At 44.5% G+C, this 21,323-nt stretch overlaps 1 protein-coding gene across 1 annotated transcript in view; it reads right to left on the reverse strand.

The window, feature by feature from the left end:
• Positions 1-5,184: 5,184 nt before the first annotated feature.
• Positions 5,185-21,323, reverse strand: part of FAM171B (family with sequence similarity 171 member B) — a 48,372-nt gene continuing 32,233 nt past the window's right edge. Inside the window, exons 3-8 of the mRNA XM_044445179.1 lie at positions 19,769-19,861; positions 15,804-15,962; positions 10,592-10,762; positions 8,917-9,033; positions 7,151-7,274; positions 5,185-6,520 (exon numbers count right to left, since the gene is read on the reverse strand). Coding sequence (XP_044301114.1) covers positions 5,185-6,520; positions 7,151-7,274; positions 8,917-9,033; positions 10,592-10,762; positions 15,804-15,962; positions 19,769-19,861 — 2,000 coding nt within the window. The remainder of the gene's footprint in view (positions 6,521-7,150; positions 7,275-8,916; positions 9,034-10,591; positions 10,763-15,803; positions 15,963-19,768; positions 19,862-21,323) is intronic.

Consider the following 21,323-nt stretch of genomic DNA (forward strand, 5'->3'; position numbering starts at 1 on the left):
TCTGCCGCAAACACCTTATATAAGCAGTTTTCCTTTGAAATGGAGAATGGGATTTGCCAATGTTTTATTAGAGTACTGTTTGCACTCCTCTATTGAATCGTGCACAGGTACACAACTGTGTGAAGAAAAGTTAGTATGAGCTTGGCAATGCACATGAGGAATTGGCATCCATCTCTGATAGCACTTGCTAGGAAAACTCCCAGTCCAAAAAAGCAGTTCAGAGAAATGGTTGTCAACCTGTCTAGTTTCAAAAGTGAAATACTTCCTACCACCACAAGTTTTCAAGCACTTGCCATTTTTATTATAATTATACATTGCAGTTTAGAGATCCAGCAAAAAGGGATCAAAGATCACAAAAGGCATCAGTCGGTTTTAAAAATTATTTTATTATATTTAATGAACTCTGTCTTATAAATTTTCAAATACACTATAGCAATAGATCCATTAGTACTGCAGTAGCTACACAAACATTATAAGCCACCCTGAACAGATGAATAGAAAAATGTAGAAACACTTTTTAAAGGGTGAACTACAGAATGTCATAAAATTGGAATTAAAATTAAATGGAGTTCCAAAGTGTGTGTCAAAGAATCAGTGCTGTGGCAAGTGTACTCATTCTCCATATTTACATCTTTAATCAGTGGTGACCACTATTGGTTTTGGAACACTTGGGTTTTAACTAGCCTTTATGGGGGTACACATCTTGACACTAAATGCAACTGCTCTGTATTAGTCAGTTCTTGCCCCTAGTAACATGTCAAGGACTGCTGCTTTCAGTGCCAGCAACACAGCTGCCGTTAAATTTAGTTCTCATCTGAGTTTCCAACAACTACAGATCACACAACTGGGTTTTCCATGCAATTTGTGCTGTTAAGCTGCAGTCCTATACACACTCTCAGGTAAGTCCAATTGAAGTAAACAGGCCTTCCTTCTGAGCAGGCATGAGTAGGACTGTACTGCTAGCACTGACAAAATAGAAACGCTTCCTAGCTGAATTGCTAACATGTAAAAATACATTTTATATATATAAAGATTCTGCATTTGCTGAAGTACAATAAACTGTTGTGCTTTAAAGTTCAGTTGAAGAATCGTATCACCAAGTGGAAAATGTACAAATTTTTGACAAAATTGTTGTTAAATTTCAGTTGGTAAAACTAATCAATAGAAAATTTTGCTAAGAACTGTCAGATTCACTTCAGAAGTACTGATTATGAAATGATCAGCTATAAAGGATGGAATGGCTTCAGTTGTTCAATACTAATAATACCTTTAAGGTTCTTAAAAAGATTGAAGTTTACAGAATATATTCACCACTTAAAAATATTTTAGTATTCCAAATATTGAGTGTTTAGTATAACTGTATCCAACAGATTGGAATGTCAAACAATTTGTGAGGGAAAGCATTCCTATTTTCTGAGGCTGCAATTCTAACATTATATGCATATAAATTCCATTTACGTCCCCCAACAAGAACATGTGCTTAAGGTTGAAGTTGCCCTGGTCTTAATTTTTTGTGCATATCCCAAAGCCATGGTCAATATCTAGTTTATATAATCAGAAATTCAACAGCAAAGTTTTTTCTGGATTGTTGTACAAGGCTGTACCTGGGGATATTTTTGAATGATAAAGTCACTGCTACCCTCCCCAAAAATCTATGCATATTTTAAAAAGCATGCCAAAGAGATAATGCTCAGCCTAACCTTTTCATTTGTTTGGGAAAACATACAAATGTGTGATTACCCCTGCCTGAGCCTGAAGTGGTACAGTCCAGGAAAAACTTTGCAGTCTAATTCTAATAATGCAACCCTATACATTTTCATTCAGAAGTTGCACCATGTTGGATGCATAGATGTATTTTGGGGTGGAGGGGAGCATCCACAAGCAGAGTTCCTATCAGAACACTCCCCATTGACATGGTGGGACTTGGAAAGGTAGTACTGGCTGGCTGCCTTCCCCTCCCCGTTCTGCCATCTCTTCCAGCAGATCTTCAGGAAGCAAATGAGTGTGTGGAGGGGTTGGCAGACAGTCTCCCCTCCCCGTTCAATCAGTGGAAGAGCCTTCCTTGAATCAAAACCTTCCATCCATGACAAGCTGTTGCTGCATCCAGCCCAGTGGGTCCAACTGGACTTACTCCCTTGTGTGTACAATACTGCAATATACCTAAATCTATAAACTATCTCTGTGGAATGAAAAAGGAAAGTTTTGGGTATGTTATCACTGCAGGATCAAACCCAAGAATGGAATAAAGTTAGGAGCTTCCTATCTCGATGCAGCCAATTAACGGTGCCGTTTTGCCATCAGTCAGTCCCAAAAGAGAATCCCTATCTCAACTAAGTTACATTCCATAAGTACATGCATATTTCCATTAAACATCCTGCTCCAGATTTTCATGTATGCATTGTCCTGGTCCAATAAGGGGAGCCCAAGTACAGACACAGTTCTCTGCATGTGCATAGCCTCTTACTCCAATTTATTCTTTATGGACTGCAAATAAGCAGGGATCGAAACAGCTACTTTTTGGAATGCCCAAGAACTTGAAGTGAGCAGACTAATTTGCTGTACCTGGAATGAAGATCTGCCATTCCTTATCACACACTACTTTCAACGAACCATCTCAAAATTGAAGCTGCTGTTTAGTAAATAGAAGTGGAAAATTCTGTTGAGTACATGGAGTTTAGCTGTACATTTCTTTGGATCCAGGCCACAATGCTTTAATAAAGGATAAACTGTTCAAATGTATCATTCCATCTTCCTTCTGGCAAGTGGAAGTAAAAAGTGCTGTTTGGGGATGTTGTTGTTTTAAGATAAATGGACTTTTAAATACTACCTACATGCAATGTTCCAACAATGAAACAAATACAGTTCTCCCCCAAAAGAAAACAAAAGCAATGTTTCATAACTATCCTTTTTGGCTAACAGAAAACACACATTTCTTTTTCAGGTAATTTAAACTTTAAAAATTAATGGTAGATGTAAGATTAAGTGGACCAGTCAGTTTCAAAATGTTTTTTTTCCTATTTTTACCCATATAATTCTTACTGTGTCCCAGTGTCCCGTTCGGTGTGGGTCAATTTTAACATGTAAGATGATGTAGCAGATGACAGCAGATCATGATGAGCTGACTGGTGATAATGGACTGTAAAACAAACTTCCCATTCTTCTCCAGCCTGGCAGCTGGAGATGATGTTTTGGAGGATACAACCCCTAGTATGCCAAACTATTGGCCAGAGTAGCTGGGAGTGATGGGAGCTGAAGTCTAAAACATCTTGAGGGCATCAGGCTGTCACAGAGTATGATTTTAGTTTTACTTTGACTAGATAACTGTTCTGAAAAAGAAAACTGACATCATTAAACTAAGTGAGAGTCAAGATAAAATGCTATGAAATATGCTGCCAGGTAAGATGGTATGGCAAGGGTAAAATGCGTCACATATGTGTAGCTACTTTTCTGTTAGCCAAAGCTCAATCTACCACTGACAAAATGACCATTTAAAAACAAATCTACCTTTATGAGTTTTTCTTCTATGTATCTTCTTAATTACATTTCATGCAATCATATCTTTTGGTAATTGTTTTCCCTTCTGCAATGAATTCTACCCCAAGGATGGCTGTTGTCCTATAGGCCAAATCCATATTTACCATCTTCCTATTCAAAAGCGCCAGTAGGTAGTCCCTGAACATGTTCTTAGTGCACAAGTAAGTTTGGGGCACACTTACGATGAGTACAGACAAAATATAATGTGAAGGGTGAGCCAGCTGGGGGAAGCATTAAACGCACACTTTTCTTCTCAGGGGTTAAGCACACCAAAAATTAGTCCTTCCAGTTTCATCCGATTTGCTGCAGAAGCTGGTCCTGAGCAACGCTGAATTGCACATTCCTGTGAGATCATGAGGACATGCCCCTGTACCTCTGGGTCCCCAGAAAAGTTTTTCAACTGATTAAAAAGTTGACTTAAAAATGTTGAGAGGTAACACTTCTATGTTTTTTTTGAATCCATCTAAAACATGGTAGATTAAGTGATGTACCTATTTGCATTCAAACTGCTGATACGTAAGCAAGTACAAAACCATTTGCACTGCAAACCTGGGAGGGGGGAAGTGGCCTAGCTCTGCACAAGGGCAACGTGCAGCTCCTCGTGACTTCAGGTGAGCTCCCAGGCACTACTCGTTTGGACACGCTGGAGCCCTCGGCGGGCAAATCTAGTGCCTGTGCCCCTGACCTGCAGCCCTTTTCCACTGCTCTGCCGTTTTAAAGGTTTGCAGCCAATTTAGGGAGTCGGCAGACTTCCAAATTGGCTCCACAAGGGGTCCACTGTGACAGGTATCCCTGCAGAGAGAACTACGCTAAAGATCACAGCCGAGTCCAAAGATTCCAAATGGAGCTTTTCATAAGGACCTTTAAGACTAGAGTTGAAGCTAGCAAAATAGGAGGCACAAAAGCAAATGGTTTATGTACCGCTCAGTTTTTCCTTTACTTAAGGCTACAAGGTGGTACAGGGCATTTTTTTAAGAAAATGTCTTCTACACTATCCTTTTGGCCATGTTTACAATAATATGTAGCTTGGACACTGAGGAATGAACGCCGCCCGAAATATGTGAGTACAAATCTAGTTACCAGAAAGGGAGCACAATTTGGCTCAATACATCTCGAAAGAGCACAGGAAAAGCAGGTGTGCACACGCTTGAAATACCATATGGATAACGATTCCCCCTCCCCTTCACAAAGTATGTACAGAGAACAATGTGATGCAGTGTTACACAAAAATATTGAGAAGATTGAGAATACTGTGCATTTCAGATGATAAATGCCAGCTTCCTTCTTCCTTCCTTCCAGCATGACATCATCAGGAAACAACATGGCAATGTAACCCAGCATGAAGAATGCTTCCTCCTTGACAAGTGTCCATCACTTGCGCTATCGGACCAACAAGGCTGCATTTTGGCTTTTTTCAAGAGGATGCCTCTGCACCCCCTACAAATATATCCCAGAAGAGTTTTGTACATTAAAACTCCAGCACCTGCATGTGTGGCTCAAAGCAGGAAGAGCAAAGAAGTGCCCCATCGCACGTGTGCACTGCCTCTGCTTTAAAAAATGCAACTTTACCTGATTCAGGCAAAGTGTACGTACGAGAAGCAGAGAGCAAAGGGGCACCCTACAGGCCAAAAGGCAGGTCTCACTGCGATTTCAGTTGATCGGGATGAGTGGCCTCTCCTCTCGCTTCTTCCAAATGTTGGCTTTGCTCTCCCTCTTAGTTAAAGGGGGCCTCCCTCGTTTCTTAGTTGGAGGAGGACTGGCCTCCTGCTCTTCCGTCGTGGTTCTCCTCCTAGGCACTTCTTCGTTGTGCTGTCCTATGACCGGATCACTCCCTCCGTTGGGCATATGTTTCACAGCCTGATCCTCAGGGGTACAGACCGTGGTTCCGCCCTCACTGCTACTCAGATCCAAGTCTTCCAGGTAAAGGACCTTAGAATGCTGCATGCTCTTAATGAAGGTTTTCTCCCGCTCCAGCTTCCGGCCGGGATTATGCTCGTTCATGTCCACCCCAGAATCCAAGCTGGTATCATTACTCTCAGTCTTCCTGCCCCCCTTCTTGAGATCAATGAATGAGTGCCTCACTTGCGCTACTGGCTTGCCATCCAAGGACACAAACCATGCCCTCGGATGCGGGGACTGTTTGCCTTTCGAGAGCTCTAGGAGGGTTTGCTCGGAAATGCCCTGAAGCTCTGATGAAAAGCGTGTCATCACGACAGCTTCGTTGAGCGTTCCTGGAACAGAAACGGACTCGAGCAAGCTATTGGTGTAGCGCGCCCAGTTGGCAGCTTGAGGCGACAGGCCCTGTTGCCTGTCCAATGCAGCCGCTTCCTCTCTGGACACTGGCGCCTGCAGGTGAGAGTGCGCCGGCATTTTGGGTAATGTCTGCGTGTAACTTTCCCGACTCAAGGGCTCCATCATTGGGCTGTACACCAACTGTCCTTTCCTTGGCAAAGTTGCCGACTTGGCAGCATGCAACTGCTCCGGGGAGTGGAAAAGGTCAGATGTTTGAAGGATGGCAATCGGCTGACTGTAAAGATGCATTAACTGTTCCGGGAGAGGAGAGAGCCCATAGAGTTCCCCATTCAGAGGGACATATTGGTTCTGCTCTTGCGCATCTCTGGACGGGGAAATCCTTCCATTGATATGGTTGCTTGGCTGCAGATGCCTCACTCCCGTGTTGGGGTCCAAAGGCTCTGGGGAGTTTTTGCAGTGAGCATCTTGGCCAGAGGACTGGTATGAAGCTCCTTCTGCGTACATATTGAAACTGTCACGGCACTTCCTCTCTTCACCCTCCGCAGAAGCTCCTCTCTGAGGACTGTAAGAGGCTATCCTGGCAGAATAGAATGGAGCCTTGTCCTCCGGCTTCAGTGACACCTTGGCAATGCCCAGGTGATTTATGTGTGAGGTGGATGTCGTCTGGTCCTTTTTTAAGATGTCCAGTTTGGTTGTGCTTTTCCTTCTCTTTTTTGACTGACCACATTTATCCCTAATAAAGAAGCAGGCGGGGGGGGGGGGAACCAGTCCAGAGTTGAAGCTGCATCATGTACACCAGCAGAAATCCTGGCTACAGCTAAAATCTGTGCTGCTTGTGTAATAATTCTGTGCTCAGAATTACAGCCTGGCTATATAAAGCACCCTCTTTGTCCTGGATTTCACAAAATGAAATCTCATACACATGAAATGTGTATATTTGCACATTTTTAATTATTTAGTACATCAGGTGGCTTGGAAAACAAAATATAAAGCAAGGGCACTACATAGTCCTAGAACTAATAACCACTTTCCAACATGTGTAATTTAACTATCCTTCAAAACTAAGAGAAAAACAAACCAAGAAAAGCTGAAGGGCAAATCCGAGGGCAGTATCCTGCCCTGCCACTACAGGGGCTAACAGGACTCGCGGCCAGCACAGCCAGGAGCCAGCCCTGCCTAAAGCAGTCGTGGGAACACCACCAATCCCGACCAGGATGGGTCAGTGCAGCTCCCTTCCACAAGCTCTGCCCCCTTGGACGCAAGTGCTTCAGCTCATTCCACTTGTTTAAAGGCACTGGATGCTGCCCCAAGGACCCAAGGTGCAGGGAGCAACTATATCCGCCAGTTGTGTCACCCCACATACCTGCAGTAGCAAAGAAGAACTGCGGTGAAGCCAAGGATGATGATGATGGTGCCTCCCAGGATGGCCGTGAGGAACACTGTGTGATACGCCGTTATATCCTTGGTCACTGTTGTAATGATGGAGTCTACATTTTAACCATGGAAAGGAAGATGAAGAGGGAGAGAGTGATTCCTTGGACCATCATGCGTCATGCCTTCCCAGCTCTCACTCACTCAGCTCCTCCTCGACATTTCGACGCAAGATATTTCAAGCAAACAGCCCCGTTCCAACTCAACAGAATAGGGATGGCTCACATGTGTGGAAGTGCTGTCTGAGGTTTCATGGGTGCTCTCTATCGCAGAAATGCAGTCCTGGTGCTCTTGTTCAAGCTCCTAGACTATGAACGTCTAACAGGGTTGCCTAGGTCAGTGTGCTGGGGGCCTTCGGCAGACCATTTGCTCTGCAGGCAACCTAGCAGGTCCCCTCCAGGTGTTTTCACCACAAAGGCCATTTGTCAGAGTCTGTGGCAGTTTTGGTCCCAAACAACTGGAGGACACAAGGTTGCCTACCCTGTGAATAGTATGCTATGCGCTCACCAGTCCTGTTCCTGATACAAGCCTATTATAGGTTTCTGGTACAAGACTGGTAGGAGTTTGCCTCAACCAAGGCCTCTCCAGGAGGCCTGGATACAAAATATGGAAGAGAACAACAGACACATCTATAGGGAAACTCCTTCCCTGGGGCAGGTTTTCTGCCAGTCTCCTATTACAACTCCATAAAAAAAGCCAAAGTGTCGAATGTACCAGAGCTGAGCAGGGCTGCCAGGGAGAGGACCTCCTGGAGGTCTTACACACATAGGGTCGCCCAAGTCAGAAATGATGTTATGGCACGTGACAACAACCCATCCCATTATAGGCAGCACCTATCCTAAAGGTACGGTGGTATGTCACCACGGGAAGTACTTGACGTGTGAATAAAGAAAAGTTGTGGAAATGTATAATACACACTGCAAGGCTATTTTCCCTTCCACAAGCAAAAATCTCCTTGCAGTTTCCTCAGGAACTATTCTGGTGCAAAGGTGTTGACTCTGCATTAACTCCATGCACTCACCAAAGTTATCACACACCTGAAATGTCCTAAGACCCTATTTTATCAGGCTACTGGATAACATCAATATTTCCATGCCTTTACAGAGCAACAAAGCTATCACATTTATTTATTCATTATTTATTAATTTATTTAGAGCATTTTTATGCCACCCCCTTCACAAAAAGCCTCGGGGCAGCTTACAAAGCAAATAAACAAATGTACAGTAGACCTTAAAAATCTGAATACATCTCGGCAGGACTATAAAAACCAATAAATAGAGACGATTAACAGTTAACATATTGTTTAAATAAAAAGGTCTTGGCCTGGCACCGAAAAACAAGTAACGACAGCGCCAGGCGGACCTCTTTGGGGAGCGCATTCCATAAATGGGTTGCCACCGCAGAGAAGGCCCTCCTCCGGGTACTTTGCCTCCTAATGCCTTTCACGGAGGGCTCCCGGAGAAGGGCCTCTGCTGCCAATCTCGGGGCAGGAGGGCATATATGGACGCAAGCGCTCCTTTAGATAACCAGGATCCAAGCTGTTAAGGGTCCTTATGCCCCACCCCCACAATAAGCAGGAGCCCAAAAACATATCCCTATCCATTTTCCCAAGTAATCCCCTATTTGGACTCCAACTCACATATAATGATTGCCCTGAAAACCACAGCAACTACATAATTTCAGGTGCCCATGGTTTACCTCTCGTGCCAGGCAGCGGGGCGGCTATCCAGTAGCCTAGGCTTGGAGCAGTGTACATCCATACCAGATGATCACCTGCATCCTTTACCATGCCCAATCCACGATTTACCCAGGCACCTGAGGAAGGAAGGAAGGAGGGAGGGAGGGAGGGAGGGAGGGAGGGAGTAGGTTACACACTTTGTTTTAGGAGAGTGAAGGTCACGTAATCCATTCCACCAGCAGTCCATTGCAAAACTCTACAGGACCCTATGCTACCCCTGTAGAGTTCCTGACTGGATGGGGCTGAGGTCCCATCTCATCCAGCATTGCTTCTAACAGTGGGCAGCAGGATGTGTCCTCCCTGACGCCCATTCCCAGCACCTGGCAATTTTGAGGTTTATGCCTCAGAACAAAAAGGTTCCATTCAGATTCCATGCGCAGGACCGTGGGCCACTCACAGCCCTAGTCAGGCCATGGGAAAATGAAACGCGGTACACCGCTGCTCTGGAGCACGGCAGGCTCCAAGCTCACACGGCAGCCCTGCGTGCGCCAGCCTCGTCAACCTTCCCGCATCGAGCGAGGCACTCGGCGAGGGCGACTCTGCAGTGACTGGCCGAGTGGGCTCAGTCCTCCCCACTCACTGGAGCCCTGCCATCAGCACATTTCCAGGCTGCAGGAAGGGTTCTGCTAGACTCTTCCTCCGGACCTTTTTGCTCAGTGTAGGACACGTGACCTGCCTCATGGCTACGCAGGTTCCTTGGATGACTGCACCGGGCAGGCATTTCTGATCTCTTCCCAAAGCCAGCCAAGCTGAGGGCCATCAACACAGGACAGCTGTTTCCGCATCTGCAGCGAGCTTGAGGAGCCCTTCAGAGATCCCATGGGAATGAAGCGTGTTTCCTTTCACAGACTGCGCACAGCATGAACTGTGTCCACTCGCATTCACTTGGCACAAGAATCTGTTTGCGTTTAGGGTTAAGCGCCACAGGAAGCCCCGACCTGAAGCATGCTGTGCGCTGGTGCTGCGGCCCCACTAACTGCAGTGGGATGGGCTTCCAGGTGAGCATGAGCAGCTAAATAAATCCCTGGGGAAGCTCTTGGAACTATGAATCGCGTCATCTGCATTTGGGGCTCACCGTCGGTCAAGAGGCGGGCTCTGGTGTAGGGATGTTAACCCCAGAACAAGCCGGTGAGGTTGCGGTCCTCTGCATGCATACAGGATCACAGCTCCACTGGTCTGCAGTGGCAAGGGACCTCACATCTGAGAGGAAACCCCACTGACCTCATTTGCCTTACTTCTGAGAAAACAATGGGGGCAGATCCGGGCTCGAGTCCCTACTCAGCCAAGGAGCTCACTGGGTGATCTTGAGCCAGTCACAGCCTCTCAGCCCGGCCCACCTCACAAGGGTGTTGTGAGGAGAAGCTTAAAAGGGGAAGAATGAGGTAGGCCGCCTGAGTTCCTTGAAAGGCAAAAAAGGTGGGGAGTAAATATAATAAACAAATGCACATGCCTAGCAGTGTGTGCCAGAGGGACCTCTCTTGCTCTGGAGTTGCCTTCAGTGATGCTTCTTCTGAGTAAGCATTCCCAGGGTTGGGGCTGAATCCGCACTCTTTGTCTCTGCACTAGTACTGCGTGGAAACGCTGCTGCTGGCGGTGCCTCATTGTCTGTGGGAAGGCAGAACGGCGCACACTCACCGGTTTTCATGTCGAAGGTCCACGCCAGGATGGGATCACCTGCTGTGACGGCACTTGCGGGCAGAAGCGGCAGCGTCACCTGGATGGGGCCCTCCACTTGCAATTCTTTCCCAGCCGAGAGTAAGTTTACGCATATTGCAGCAAGAGGGTTTAATTCAATAGTTTTGAAGCCTGCACACACACAAACGTATTTTTTTAAAAGACAGTAAAACTGCAGACATAACATTTTCAGAGCAACTTTCCTGCACCATTGCTCCCTGCAATTCAAGCATAGATTTTTTCCATTCCCCTGTGAGTTCTGGTCAGACTAGTTTTAAAGGCTTTGAAGCTGAATCCAGGAAAATTCAGTTCCTTTACCCAGAAGAGGAATAAAAGCGGATTCCTGTGTACTTATAGCTTAGGTGCCTGCTTTTTGTTCAAGTAAAATGGGGAATAGTTATTTTTATACATCGATGCATTGGCTTCTTTAAAAAAATAGCAAAAGGCAACCTTGGTCTCCTCCACAGAAAAACACTGTAATGCCATTCATTCAGTAAAAAAACATCTTTTCAGTGAACAGAACAATGTTGTCCTTTCCAGCACTCGATCTAACATCTCCAGGATTTTAAAATCTCTGAAGGCACAAATAAGCATTCCTCCCTGAAGACAGAATATTCCACTGAAGCAAACATGCTTCTCTGTTAGCATTTCCCAATTATCCATTTACCTTTATAGCCTGGGACTCGAGCTTCCACTGTAACAGTAATTGGAAAAGAAATCCCAAAAATGTCTCTGCACAAATTATTTCAACAGCCATTAGCTGTGGAAGCAGTACTGCAGTGGACCACGAGAGGGCATAAGAAGCACCCAGACAAGCTCCCTTGTAGTTCAGCTTGTTAATAACCAAAGAGCAGAGCACAGCTTTTCCCAATGTGGTGCCCTCCAGATGCGTTGGACTGTGTCTCCCACAATCCACACACACACACACACACACACACACACACACACACACACTCTTGCTAGTGGGGATGATGGGAATTGTGTTCCACCACATTTAGAGGGTGTCCAAGGGGGAAAGGCTGTTACAGCAATATTAAGGGTGGATATAGCTATGTTGTGCCAACTTAGACCCTCAATCCGTCCAGCTCACTGCGGCCTCCAGGGTTTCAGACACGGGTCTTTGTCAAAAGGAAATATTTTACTGGTCAAAATTCTCCTAATCCCTCTACAAAAATGATCATGGTACCTGTCCCGGTGTTTTTGTTTCTGAGCACACCTGGTAGGCTAAGTCCTTAACACAGTGAACGAGAGACATAAATCCACCATTTGGGATACTCTGGAATACCAGAGACTGACACGCTTCATAGTGCTGCACAAATCTACTCAGCAGCAAGCCCCACTGAGTTCAGACAACACAACAACCCATGGTTTGAATAAACTGAGCATGTGTGAACGGGTGTGCTGGCTCCTGAGCCCAAACCCAGGGATGCTTTGTCCCCCAGGCTGTTCAGTGCAGCATGTGAACCTGGAATTCTGGCTTGCCAGGGGAGGAAAAATTTAGCCTTGGACCCCAAAATTTCCCTGGGTGGTTTGCCGCAGCTGGAGTGACTGCCTGCTTGGAGTCAGCATTCTCACTTAGTGCTAAACAACTTGCACTGCTTAACCACAAGCGGCTGTGCTGGTTAATTTAATTCACGGCGGCATTTCTAAACCTCTCCTCATCCCAACAGATAGTACAAACCAGGTCACTGAGTTCCACTGGACATACTCTTGGGTACACGTGCATTGAACTGCAGCCTTAAAAGGCTTTGCAAATCTGCATGCGTGGAAAAGAAGAGGTCTCTTGCTCCAGCATGGCTCTCAGTCATGCCTCTTCTAACTGACAGTGGGATGGACGAATCAGCGCGACAGGAAAAGCACAGAAAGAACATGCCACCATCTGCAAGAGGCTAAGTGCTGCCTGCCCATCTTGTCTAAGCTAACTATATAATGCCACCTTCCTATACACTCTTGCCCAGAAGTAAATCCCATTGAACTGAATGAGACTTACTTCTGAGAAAACATGTATTAGTCCACTTTCAACCATTCAGTGTTCAAATGGGGAACGGGGAAACAGAATTAGGATCGCACCAAGTAACAGAATGGCAGCATTTAGCTAGCATGCCTTTTCCTCTGTTGGATCAGGATATTTAAACTTTAAAAGCATGCTAACTAACGGCACTGTGCTATTCATTAGCTTAATCTTATACACCAGGCAGCTTTATTTAACTCTAAAATACACGATGCACTTTTGCACATGATAATATGTGTCCCCTTCTTCTTCTAGAAGCTTGCAAGACCTATGGAAAATGACTCATTCTTGCACAGCTTGTAGAGCCAGGTTGTTAAACAAAGGCTAAAAAACAGAATTATTAAGTATCCAAAAGCTTCTGAAGATTTGCAGATGGGCTTGCAGGAAAACTGTCAAATATCATGTATCAATTAACTTTCTCCTGCCCCCAAGGACAGAATCCGTTTGCTCAGAAACACATCAATAATGTAAAGGAGAACATCAGGAAGATTTCAAGAAAATCAAGGGGAAAAATAGGAAGTTGCTTTGTTTGCGGATTCTTCAAATGCAAAAGGTGTATGCATCCATTATTAATCCTTCCATCTCAGCATGCCTGCACATGGGAGAGGGGGGAAAACTGGGCAGCTGCCTTTATAGAGATGAAACTACACCACTCTAATACCCGACGATAAAGCTCGCTCGGCAAACACGTGAGCGCAGCTCATTAATGCAATCATAATTCTATGGATACTGTGCACACTGACTGATTTACGGCGAGGGAGCATGCACTAAAACTTTTATGAGAGTGTTCCAGTGTAGAAGGAACAAAGCTGATTTAGACTAGGTTACTCGGTGTTGACATGATTTATCTTTCTTTCTGTGCATTAGTCAAGTGCTTGAATTTGTAAGATGATGTCCAACTTCAGTGTAGCCATCATAGAAGGCGAATTTGGAAATTCCATAATTATTGCCTAAGGCAACAGAAGGTGTAGGGGGCCGCGGGGGGGCACACAAACCATTCCCTCTTCTCCATATTCCCTTGCAAAAGGCAGAGGATAACCATCTCAGCCAGCAGCAACCTGCAGAAATGCAATCAGAACACAGTCCCCATGAAAAATCCCTCCAGCCGTGCTTTTTAATCTATTAGAAGAGTTTCAGTGGAGACGCTGAAAGGAAGCAGCTTTTTCTCCCAGGCAGAGCACAGAACGGGATGAAAGCAGTGGAGGTACAGCACTGATGTAGCCCCCTGCTCCGGCTCACCGCAACTCGATGGTAGGGCTGCATGTTTTGGATGCAGAAGGGCTCAGCTTCGGCCCCTGGCCTCTTCAGTGAGGGCCAGGAAAGAGCCCTGCCTGAAACAGTGGGGAACTGCTGCCAGTCAGTGTCAACACTACTGGGCTGCAGGGAGCTACGGTCTAACTCAGTGGAAGGTTAAAATGCTGCTCCAGCAATATCAGAGGATATAAGCATCCCCATGTCCTAGTGTAAGGCCATTAACTGTTGGTTCAGACCAATCAATATGGTGATGACTCCTCTTTCTCATGTCGATTTGGGATTTCTAAAATGATGGAGTCCTTGCTCAGTGGGGGTCACCTGACAAAAGGAACTGCATCCTGCAGCAATTTGAGGACAGTCAGTTTCCGGGACCGTCAGGTGACCAACTTAACAGGCTTCCCAAGGAAACCTGCTCTGTACTGCAAACTGACACAGGATTCTGGGCGCCTTCAACAAGCTGCTCTTCTCAGGATCCGTTGCCAAACTGCCATAAAACTGGTGAGCGTGTAGCACAGATAAGCCCTAGGAAAAAGAAATGCAGCACAGATCCAAACATGGAGCAGGCTACTGGTGCAGTCCCTACAGGTTGCACTAGGCCAGCTGTGCAACCTGCATGTCTGAATGCTTCCCTTTGTTAAAATTTGCCCGAATATTCCTGCCACTGAGCCTGGGAGAAAAGTTCCAGCACATGCAGGGGGGCATCATGTGAAGGCCTCTCCCGGAGTGACCCTCGTTTATTTATTGTATTTAGCTATGAATTTTCTAGCCTGCCTGTTAGCCAAAATGACTCTCATGGGTATATGCAACCCCCCCACCCTTTTGCCACCTTTGGGCAAAAGAGACCTCCAAGGTGGCTTACAAAGGCTACAAGGAATACAAAATTCAAACGATATCAGAAAGTACAGCTTATACATTGCATTAAGGGAGCAAAATTTCAATAACATACCTGAAAACTAAAAAAACCCTAGAAGCCAAAGACATCCCAAAAACTACTCTTCCAATTTGGGAAAAATATTGGCAAGGTTTCACAAGTAGGGGAGAGGGGAAGGGCAGGAAGAAATGCCTGCCCCCGGTATCAACCTTCAGCCTTTCCCCAACAGCACTACCTCCTTGTGAGACACAGTCGCTGGGAGAATGGCATCCTGTGTCTTCTGAATCATTACTCTTCTCCACCAGTCCTCTCCCAGGTCTGACCTGGAAGCTGACAAGGAGCAGTGCACAGCCAGCAAGACAAAAAACCAAATGTCTCAGGTTCGCTGAGGAAAGCATTTTATAGTGCAGGTGCACTGTCCGACCGGATTTGGGAGGCCTGCATCCATCCCATGGGCTGCACATTCATTCATTCATTCATTCATTCATTCATTCATTCATTCATTCATTCATTCGAGTATTTGAGTATTTGTATGCCGTCCCATCGCATAGCCTCAGGACGGCTTACATGAATAAGAAAAATAAAATAAAACATGATTCAAATACTAATGATCTTATGAAATAGGAAAATTTTCACCTAAGAATAAAGTACTATTAAAGCAACCTCATGGGCTTTAACGCTGCACAGCTCATTTTCCTTCTACTCATGCACTGTTCTAGGCATGGTAGGTTGTATTTCTGTCTATGCTGGAGATTTGATTTTTAAAAAATTACTGCAACATTCAAACTCATTTTCACTTTTATTAACACTTGGGTATGTAACTGGGGTATATGATGCTCCAGTCTGTTTTCCAGTATGCCAGACCCATGACTGACACTTTGCTGTATTTCTTGGACTTTAGTATTCACATGCCTGCTTTAGGATGACCTTCTTTATATCCCCACACGAAGGAAGATGCATTCCCCGCACAGCACACTCAGAGGTATGTGAAGTGAGAATTAGATGCCTGCAAGAGTTCATGGCTAAATCCAACATACCTGACTTGTTTAAAAGGATTCCTGCTGTATAGAGGAAATGGTCCACTTTCAGAAACTGTTGTGGCACCGTAAGATAGGCTGTGACGTTTGTGATATGGTGGTTTACAGGCAGTTTAATTAAATATTTTGGAAACTGAACACTTGGTTGTGATTTGGCATCTGCAAAAGAGGAAGAAAGATCCCAAGTCAGCAATTAGCAATGACTCATTCAAATAATGAATACTTTGGATTGCCAGCACCACCCAAGGATTCATGTTCAGGCAAAGCACATGTCTTTCCACCTCCTATCTAGCATTCGAATTTGCATATCTTCAGGTAATATGTATGTTTGCTCTGAAAGGTAATAATCTATAACAGGTTGGATAGGAGGGCTGCAGGGGGCCTTCAGCTGAATTTCATGCAGCCCTTATTCTAATGTCAAAAGCCCTCTGCATGCGATTAGTTCAGTTCTCTGGAAAGAGTGATCAGTCCCTTTTTGGGCAGCCTGCTGGGTGGGGAGGAAGAGGGGACCAGGCTAAACAGGGGAAGCAGGAAGAGAAGAGGAGTGATCCATCCAGTTCTGGTTTGGACACTTTGAATGTGCAGCCCCTTAACCTGTTTCCTGACCATTAATGCATGGTCAACATAAACAGATTTTTCCAGACACTTTTTACAGTAAAAAAATCCACAATATTGCACTAGAAGGATAATGCAACAACCAGAGGATTTTATGCTTTCAACATTTGAATGGGTGGCAAATAGATTTCATTTCATAGTTCTACTTACACAGTTTCAATATATCATTGAAACTGATATATTCAAAAGTGCATACCTATACTTTTTATTTCTCTTTTTTGCTTTGCTTTGTTGAAATTTCAGAATAAAAATAATTAAGAAAGCAACAACTTTGTGGCACCCTACAGGATAATGTCCACAGAGTGAAATAAAAGTCTTGCCATGCTGCCTTTTAGGCCCCTCATCTGGGAAGGGCCAGACTACTTCAACAAAATGCCTCCTAAGCCTGGCCCAGAAAGTGACCATGGTCAATGGTTTCAAAAGCCATGGATAAGTCCAGAAGAAACACCTCCAATCCATTCCCCAGCATAAGCCAAATCGGGGCAACCAGGGTTGTTCGGTCCCATAATCAGGTATGAAACCTAACTGGAACGGATATAAACAACACTGCTTGGGGTTGTGAGGTGATCACATGCTCCAGCCCCTTGCCACAGAGTGTTGATTATCCAGCGCATGCACACCTTAAGAGCCAGATGTGGGTTGTTCAACTAAGGCCTCATCGTTGCTTCTTTCCAAGTTGCAGACACATCACTGTCTTTCAAGGAGGGACTGACCCCCACCCCCAGCAGCTCAGGCATCCATTCAGCTCTGGCAGATTTCCCAAAGCAGCATGGACAAGAGCAAGCAGTAGGCCTCAGACCTTCAAGACATCCCTCAGCTGCACAAGCTGAAAGGTATCAGTAGCATGACTTGATGGAGCACTAGCCCTGTCTATCTCAAACTGTCATGACAATGGGTTCCAAGGTGGCATAAATACAAGCAACCGTAGCTGCAACCTTGCCCACAGCAAGCCAGTGGAAGTGGAAGCTGTTGTTTCCTGAACCCTGCATCCAAGAGCGCTGCTGTAACCATTTGAAACAGCTCTGCTTGGTGACACTTGGCAGATGCAACAGTGGCTGGGGTAAGCTTTCTTTTTTGCTGCTGCCGCTGCTGCCACCACCACAAGAGAAGATTGCAAAATGTCCAGCTGCATTCATCACAAGTCTGCCACTCTATAGAGTTTCCACTCTAATAACTGGCATGGTCATTCCACTGCCCCTAAGGAGCTGCCATGGTTCTGTGGCTTGGGAGCGATCGTATCAACAGCCTTATTCCAAGCAAGGACCACCAGCTGTGCCTGCAGGAGAATCCTGAAGAGATAAGGTAGCCTCAGAGGGAATATTCCAGTCCCCAACATTGGGGTCAGCCGGTCTCCCTTCCCACAAACAGGTTGCAGTGATACAGGCCAGGTTTCCAAGCATTACTGGACACAGCAAAGTAGTCCTGGGAAACTCTGGTTCACATCTCAGTTTTGCAAAAGGGTTACAATATAGAGCTGTTACAAGCAATGAAAATTATGACATACACAGCACATCAAAATGCACACAAAGAAAACACATGTTGATGATTGCCTATAGAGGACGGTTGTGTACACCCTTGTAGGGCATCCCATGGAGAAGCAATTTTTATGTATACCACAGGATCTGTATATGATGCAAGCTTTTACCTAATTCAAGGCCATCATCCTTTAAATGCAACATCTTCTCTTCTGTGTCCTAGCCTTCACACTTAAAAGAGTTGCACACATCTATGGTTAAACCACAAACCTTCTCAAGAGAACACACAGTAACCATTTTACAGTGTCTTCCTGTGCATTTTCAAACAGAGGGAAGACCTACAACTCCCCAGCCATCAAGAAATCATCAGCAATCATTATACACAAGCCATTAAGCCCATACTATATTGGCTTCCCATATTTAAGCTCAGAATGCACACATCACATATAAAACCCACTGTTTCTATTAGAGGTTTTATGAGTTAGTGAGATAAATGCAGAGTTCTCTCTCTCTCTCCATATGTAATGCCCATTTTCTTTTCCTCTGGGACAGACACACTGCAATAATGAGGAGCTCCTGGCTACTAAGACAATTGCTAGTTGCCCTCTAACTGGAGAACAGAGCAGGGGGTCACACTTCCCCCATCCCAACCAGGACAGCAACTGCTGCTGGGAAGTTGTGTCACCTTCATCCCAACAAAGACACCAGCAAAGCAAGTTTGGCTCCAATTAACCTTTCTGCTCTGGCGATGCAAAGCCCATCCTGCACTCACTTTTCCCTTTTACTCCTCCCCCTCTAGTCTGCCTCGTTTTATAGACGTTACAACTGAGGCCTGGGTTCTTATTAGATTTATGTACTTTGCCTAATTAATGGCAATCTATAAAACAGTGAACAAAAGAAGGGGAGAATCCTTCCTCTGAATGCCTAAGGCTTGCCGACATCAACTCCAGGAGGTATTGCATTTAATTATATTAATTTTATACCACTCAATATCATAAAATCTCTAAGCAGTTTATGTTCAACTTTAAAGACAAAGAGGTGATATCAAAGAGTCGGTGGGTGGACAGGGGCAGGCTTAGAGACAGAACTCGTTCTAGTGGCCACACATTTTGTAGGACAGTTGAATTGAAGCCACACAACAAAATTCTTCTTCAGTATAAAATAAACTCTGTATTTAAATGAAAATAGAACTGAACTTCACATGTAACCGTGGATGTGTGCAAATGAGCTTCTGGAGTTGAATAAGACAACAGGTTCTTTCCCATGATGCACTTCCGCAGAAATTCATCAACAAGAGCAGTTTCAAAGTCTTCGCAACATGAAAAGAAGTAGCACAATAGCGCACATTTCCTGCTCTCTAAGCTCTTCCATTCCCAAAGCAGGCTTGGCTGACACACCTCTCACACAGAATGCCCCGCTGCACACAACAGAGGGACTTGGAAAGTGCATTCAGCTGTGCCTGAGGTCTGGTTGGAATCCCAAAGCAGCTCTCAATAATTCCAGGCAGAACTTGCTTGTCTCCAGAGGCATCAAGTGATGGGACTCCCATGCACAGTTCTGTCACCTCGCTGGTTGAAACCACGGTGGCGCTAGATTCCATCATGCCTCCAATTTGCTGTGGCTTCTACAATTTTGGAAACGCAAAGAGGGCAATGCAGTCTGCATCCATCCAAATCATCCACTGGTAGGGACAGCAAAGCCAACATGTGCTAAAAGGCTGAAGCGTCTCTTACAAAATGCAAACACCCAATGACTATTTGTGCCTACCAATCCTAGTCAGAATTAAACTGGTGAAGTTGCAGGCACTCAGTTTAGCACAAGGCATCATCTTCAGAGGAAATGTTTTAGTCTTGTATATGTACTTCTGTTACTTACCTGAAAGTTTCCCAGTAATTAAAATGGTATCATCGAACAGCCATATATTTGCCTGGCTTTGGGGGAAGAGTGAAAGCGTAACAGATGAATATACTGTGGGAGACAAAAGATAAGAATTATGTCACTAAATATTGCAAGGAAGGAGGAAGAGGAGGGGCTAAAGCTCTGAAAAACAGTAAAATATAGGACATGATAGAGAAGGGAACAAAGTACTTCAACCAGAAAAAGAACTAAGTTGATTTGGATTCAGTGTAAGATTCTGTTGCTTTCACAGAACAGTCTTCAAAGGCACAAGGCACTGACTCCCTGCACAATCATCCTATTCATCTGATCATTTTTAAGTTGTCTGTTTGACAAGTGCCACTGAAGTTAAAACATTATTTAAAATGAGATGATTACTTCCATTTATAAGTTTCAAAGTATCAAATTTTGATAGAAGATTATCAATGGTGTATGCTAAAACGAAGGAAATCTTATCAAATAAGATCAGGCATCTTTTAGCTATCTGAAAATGCTGCAGGCATGTGGCTTACATATGGATGACATTACGGTTTGTTTGTTTAAACAGAAGCTTAAAGCTATTACAAAGGTGCCGTGCATTAGTTCTTATATCGTGTGATGTATTATTATTATTTATATGTTTAACTGTTACTGACTGTATTAGAACTTTTATGATTATTGTCTTATTGATCTGCTATGCTTTGTTCCAATGTTTGGACTGAGTGTATACCGTTCTGAGACTTTTTACTCTAGAACAATATAAAACGTTTTAAATAAATAAATAAATGCATACATACATACATACGTTATCAGTTAAGTACCTGCTGTTTGTATGTTTGGGTTTGTGAGAAAATATTACAAATAAAAATTATACTGTGCATGCCAGGAGCATACTAATTACCATATTAGTTACAGCAGTAAACTGGAGAGTAGGAGCAATATGCAATATCACGCATAAAGACATAGTTGTGCTGGAGGCCCCTTTCAGGAGAAATGCTAAATTGTGCTAATCCCAAACGCACGAGCAGCAGCAAGTCTCAAGATTCATCACTTTTGCAAGGAAGCAGCGCTGTTTCTCAGAAGGATTCTGCCTGCAAACGAGGGGAGTGCTGCTCATGTGCTGAATTTCCTTGAAAAATTCTGCATTTGGACAACACTTGCTGCAGCAGTAAAGCCAAACAGCAGGAGCCGGGGAAACAGCCTTGGAGCCATGGGGATGGAGCCGCTGCAGTCAAATGAATATACACTGACTCCCCTCTCCCAGATTCACATACTTATTTTGCCATGGCATGGAAACCTTTTATTATTATGAGAATCATCCCGTTCAAATCTATACACACCCAAGTTGTTGTTCTTATGTACTAAGATATGATAAGTTTAGATTAGCCTTTCCATTTTTATTTTTATTTTTTTTGTAAAGCCATATAACTAAACAGCTAAGACATACAATACTTCTTTTTTTTTTTTTTTTTTTGAAAGCCAACACTAAGTTTTAAAAAGTATTAACACAAAGGTTCAAACAGATGTACGATCATTCTAACTTCTCGGGCTTACC

Source organism: Varanus komodoensis, unplaced genomic scaffold, assembly GCF_004798865.1.
Source record: "Varanus komodoensis strain SLA01 unplaced genomic scaffold, ASM479886v1 scaffold47, whole genome shotgun sequence".
Taxonomy (NCBI): domain Eukaryota; kingdom Metazoa; phylum Chordata; class Lepidosauria; order Squamata; family Varanidae; genus Varanus; species Varanus komodoensis.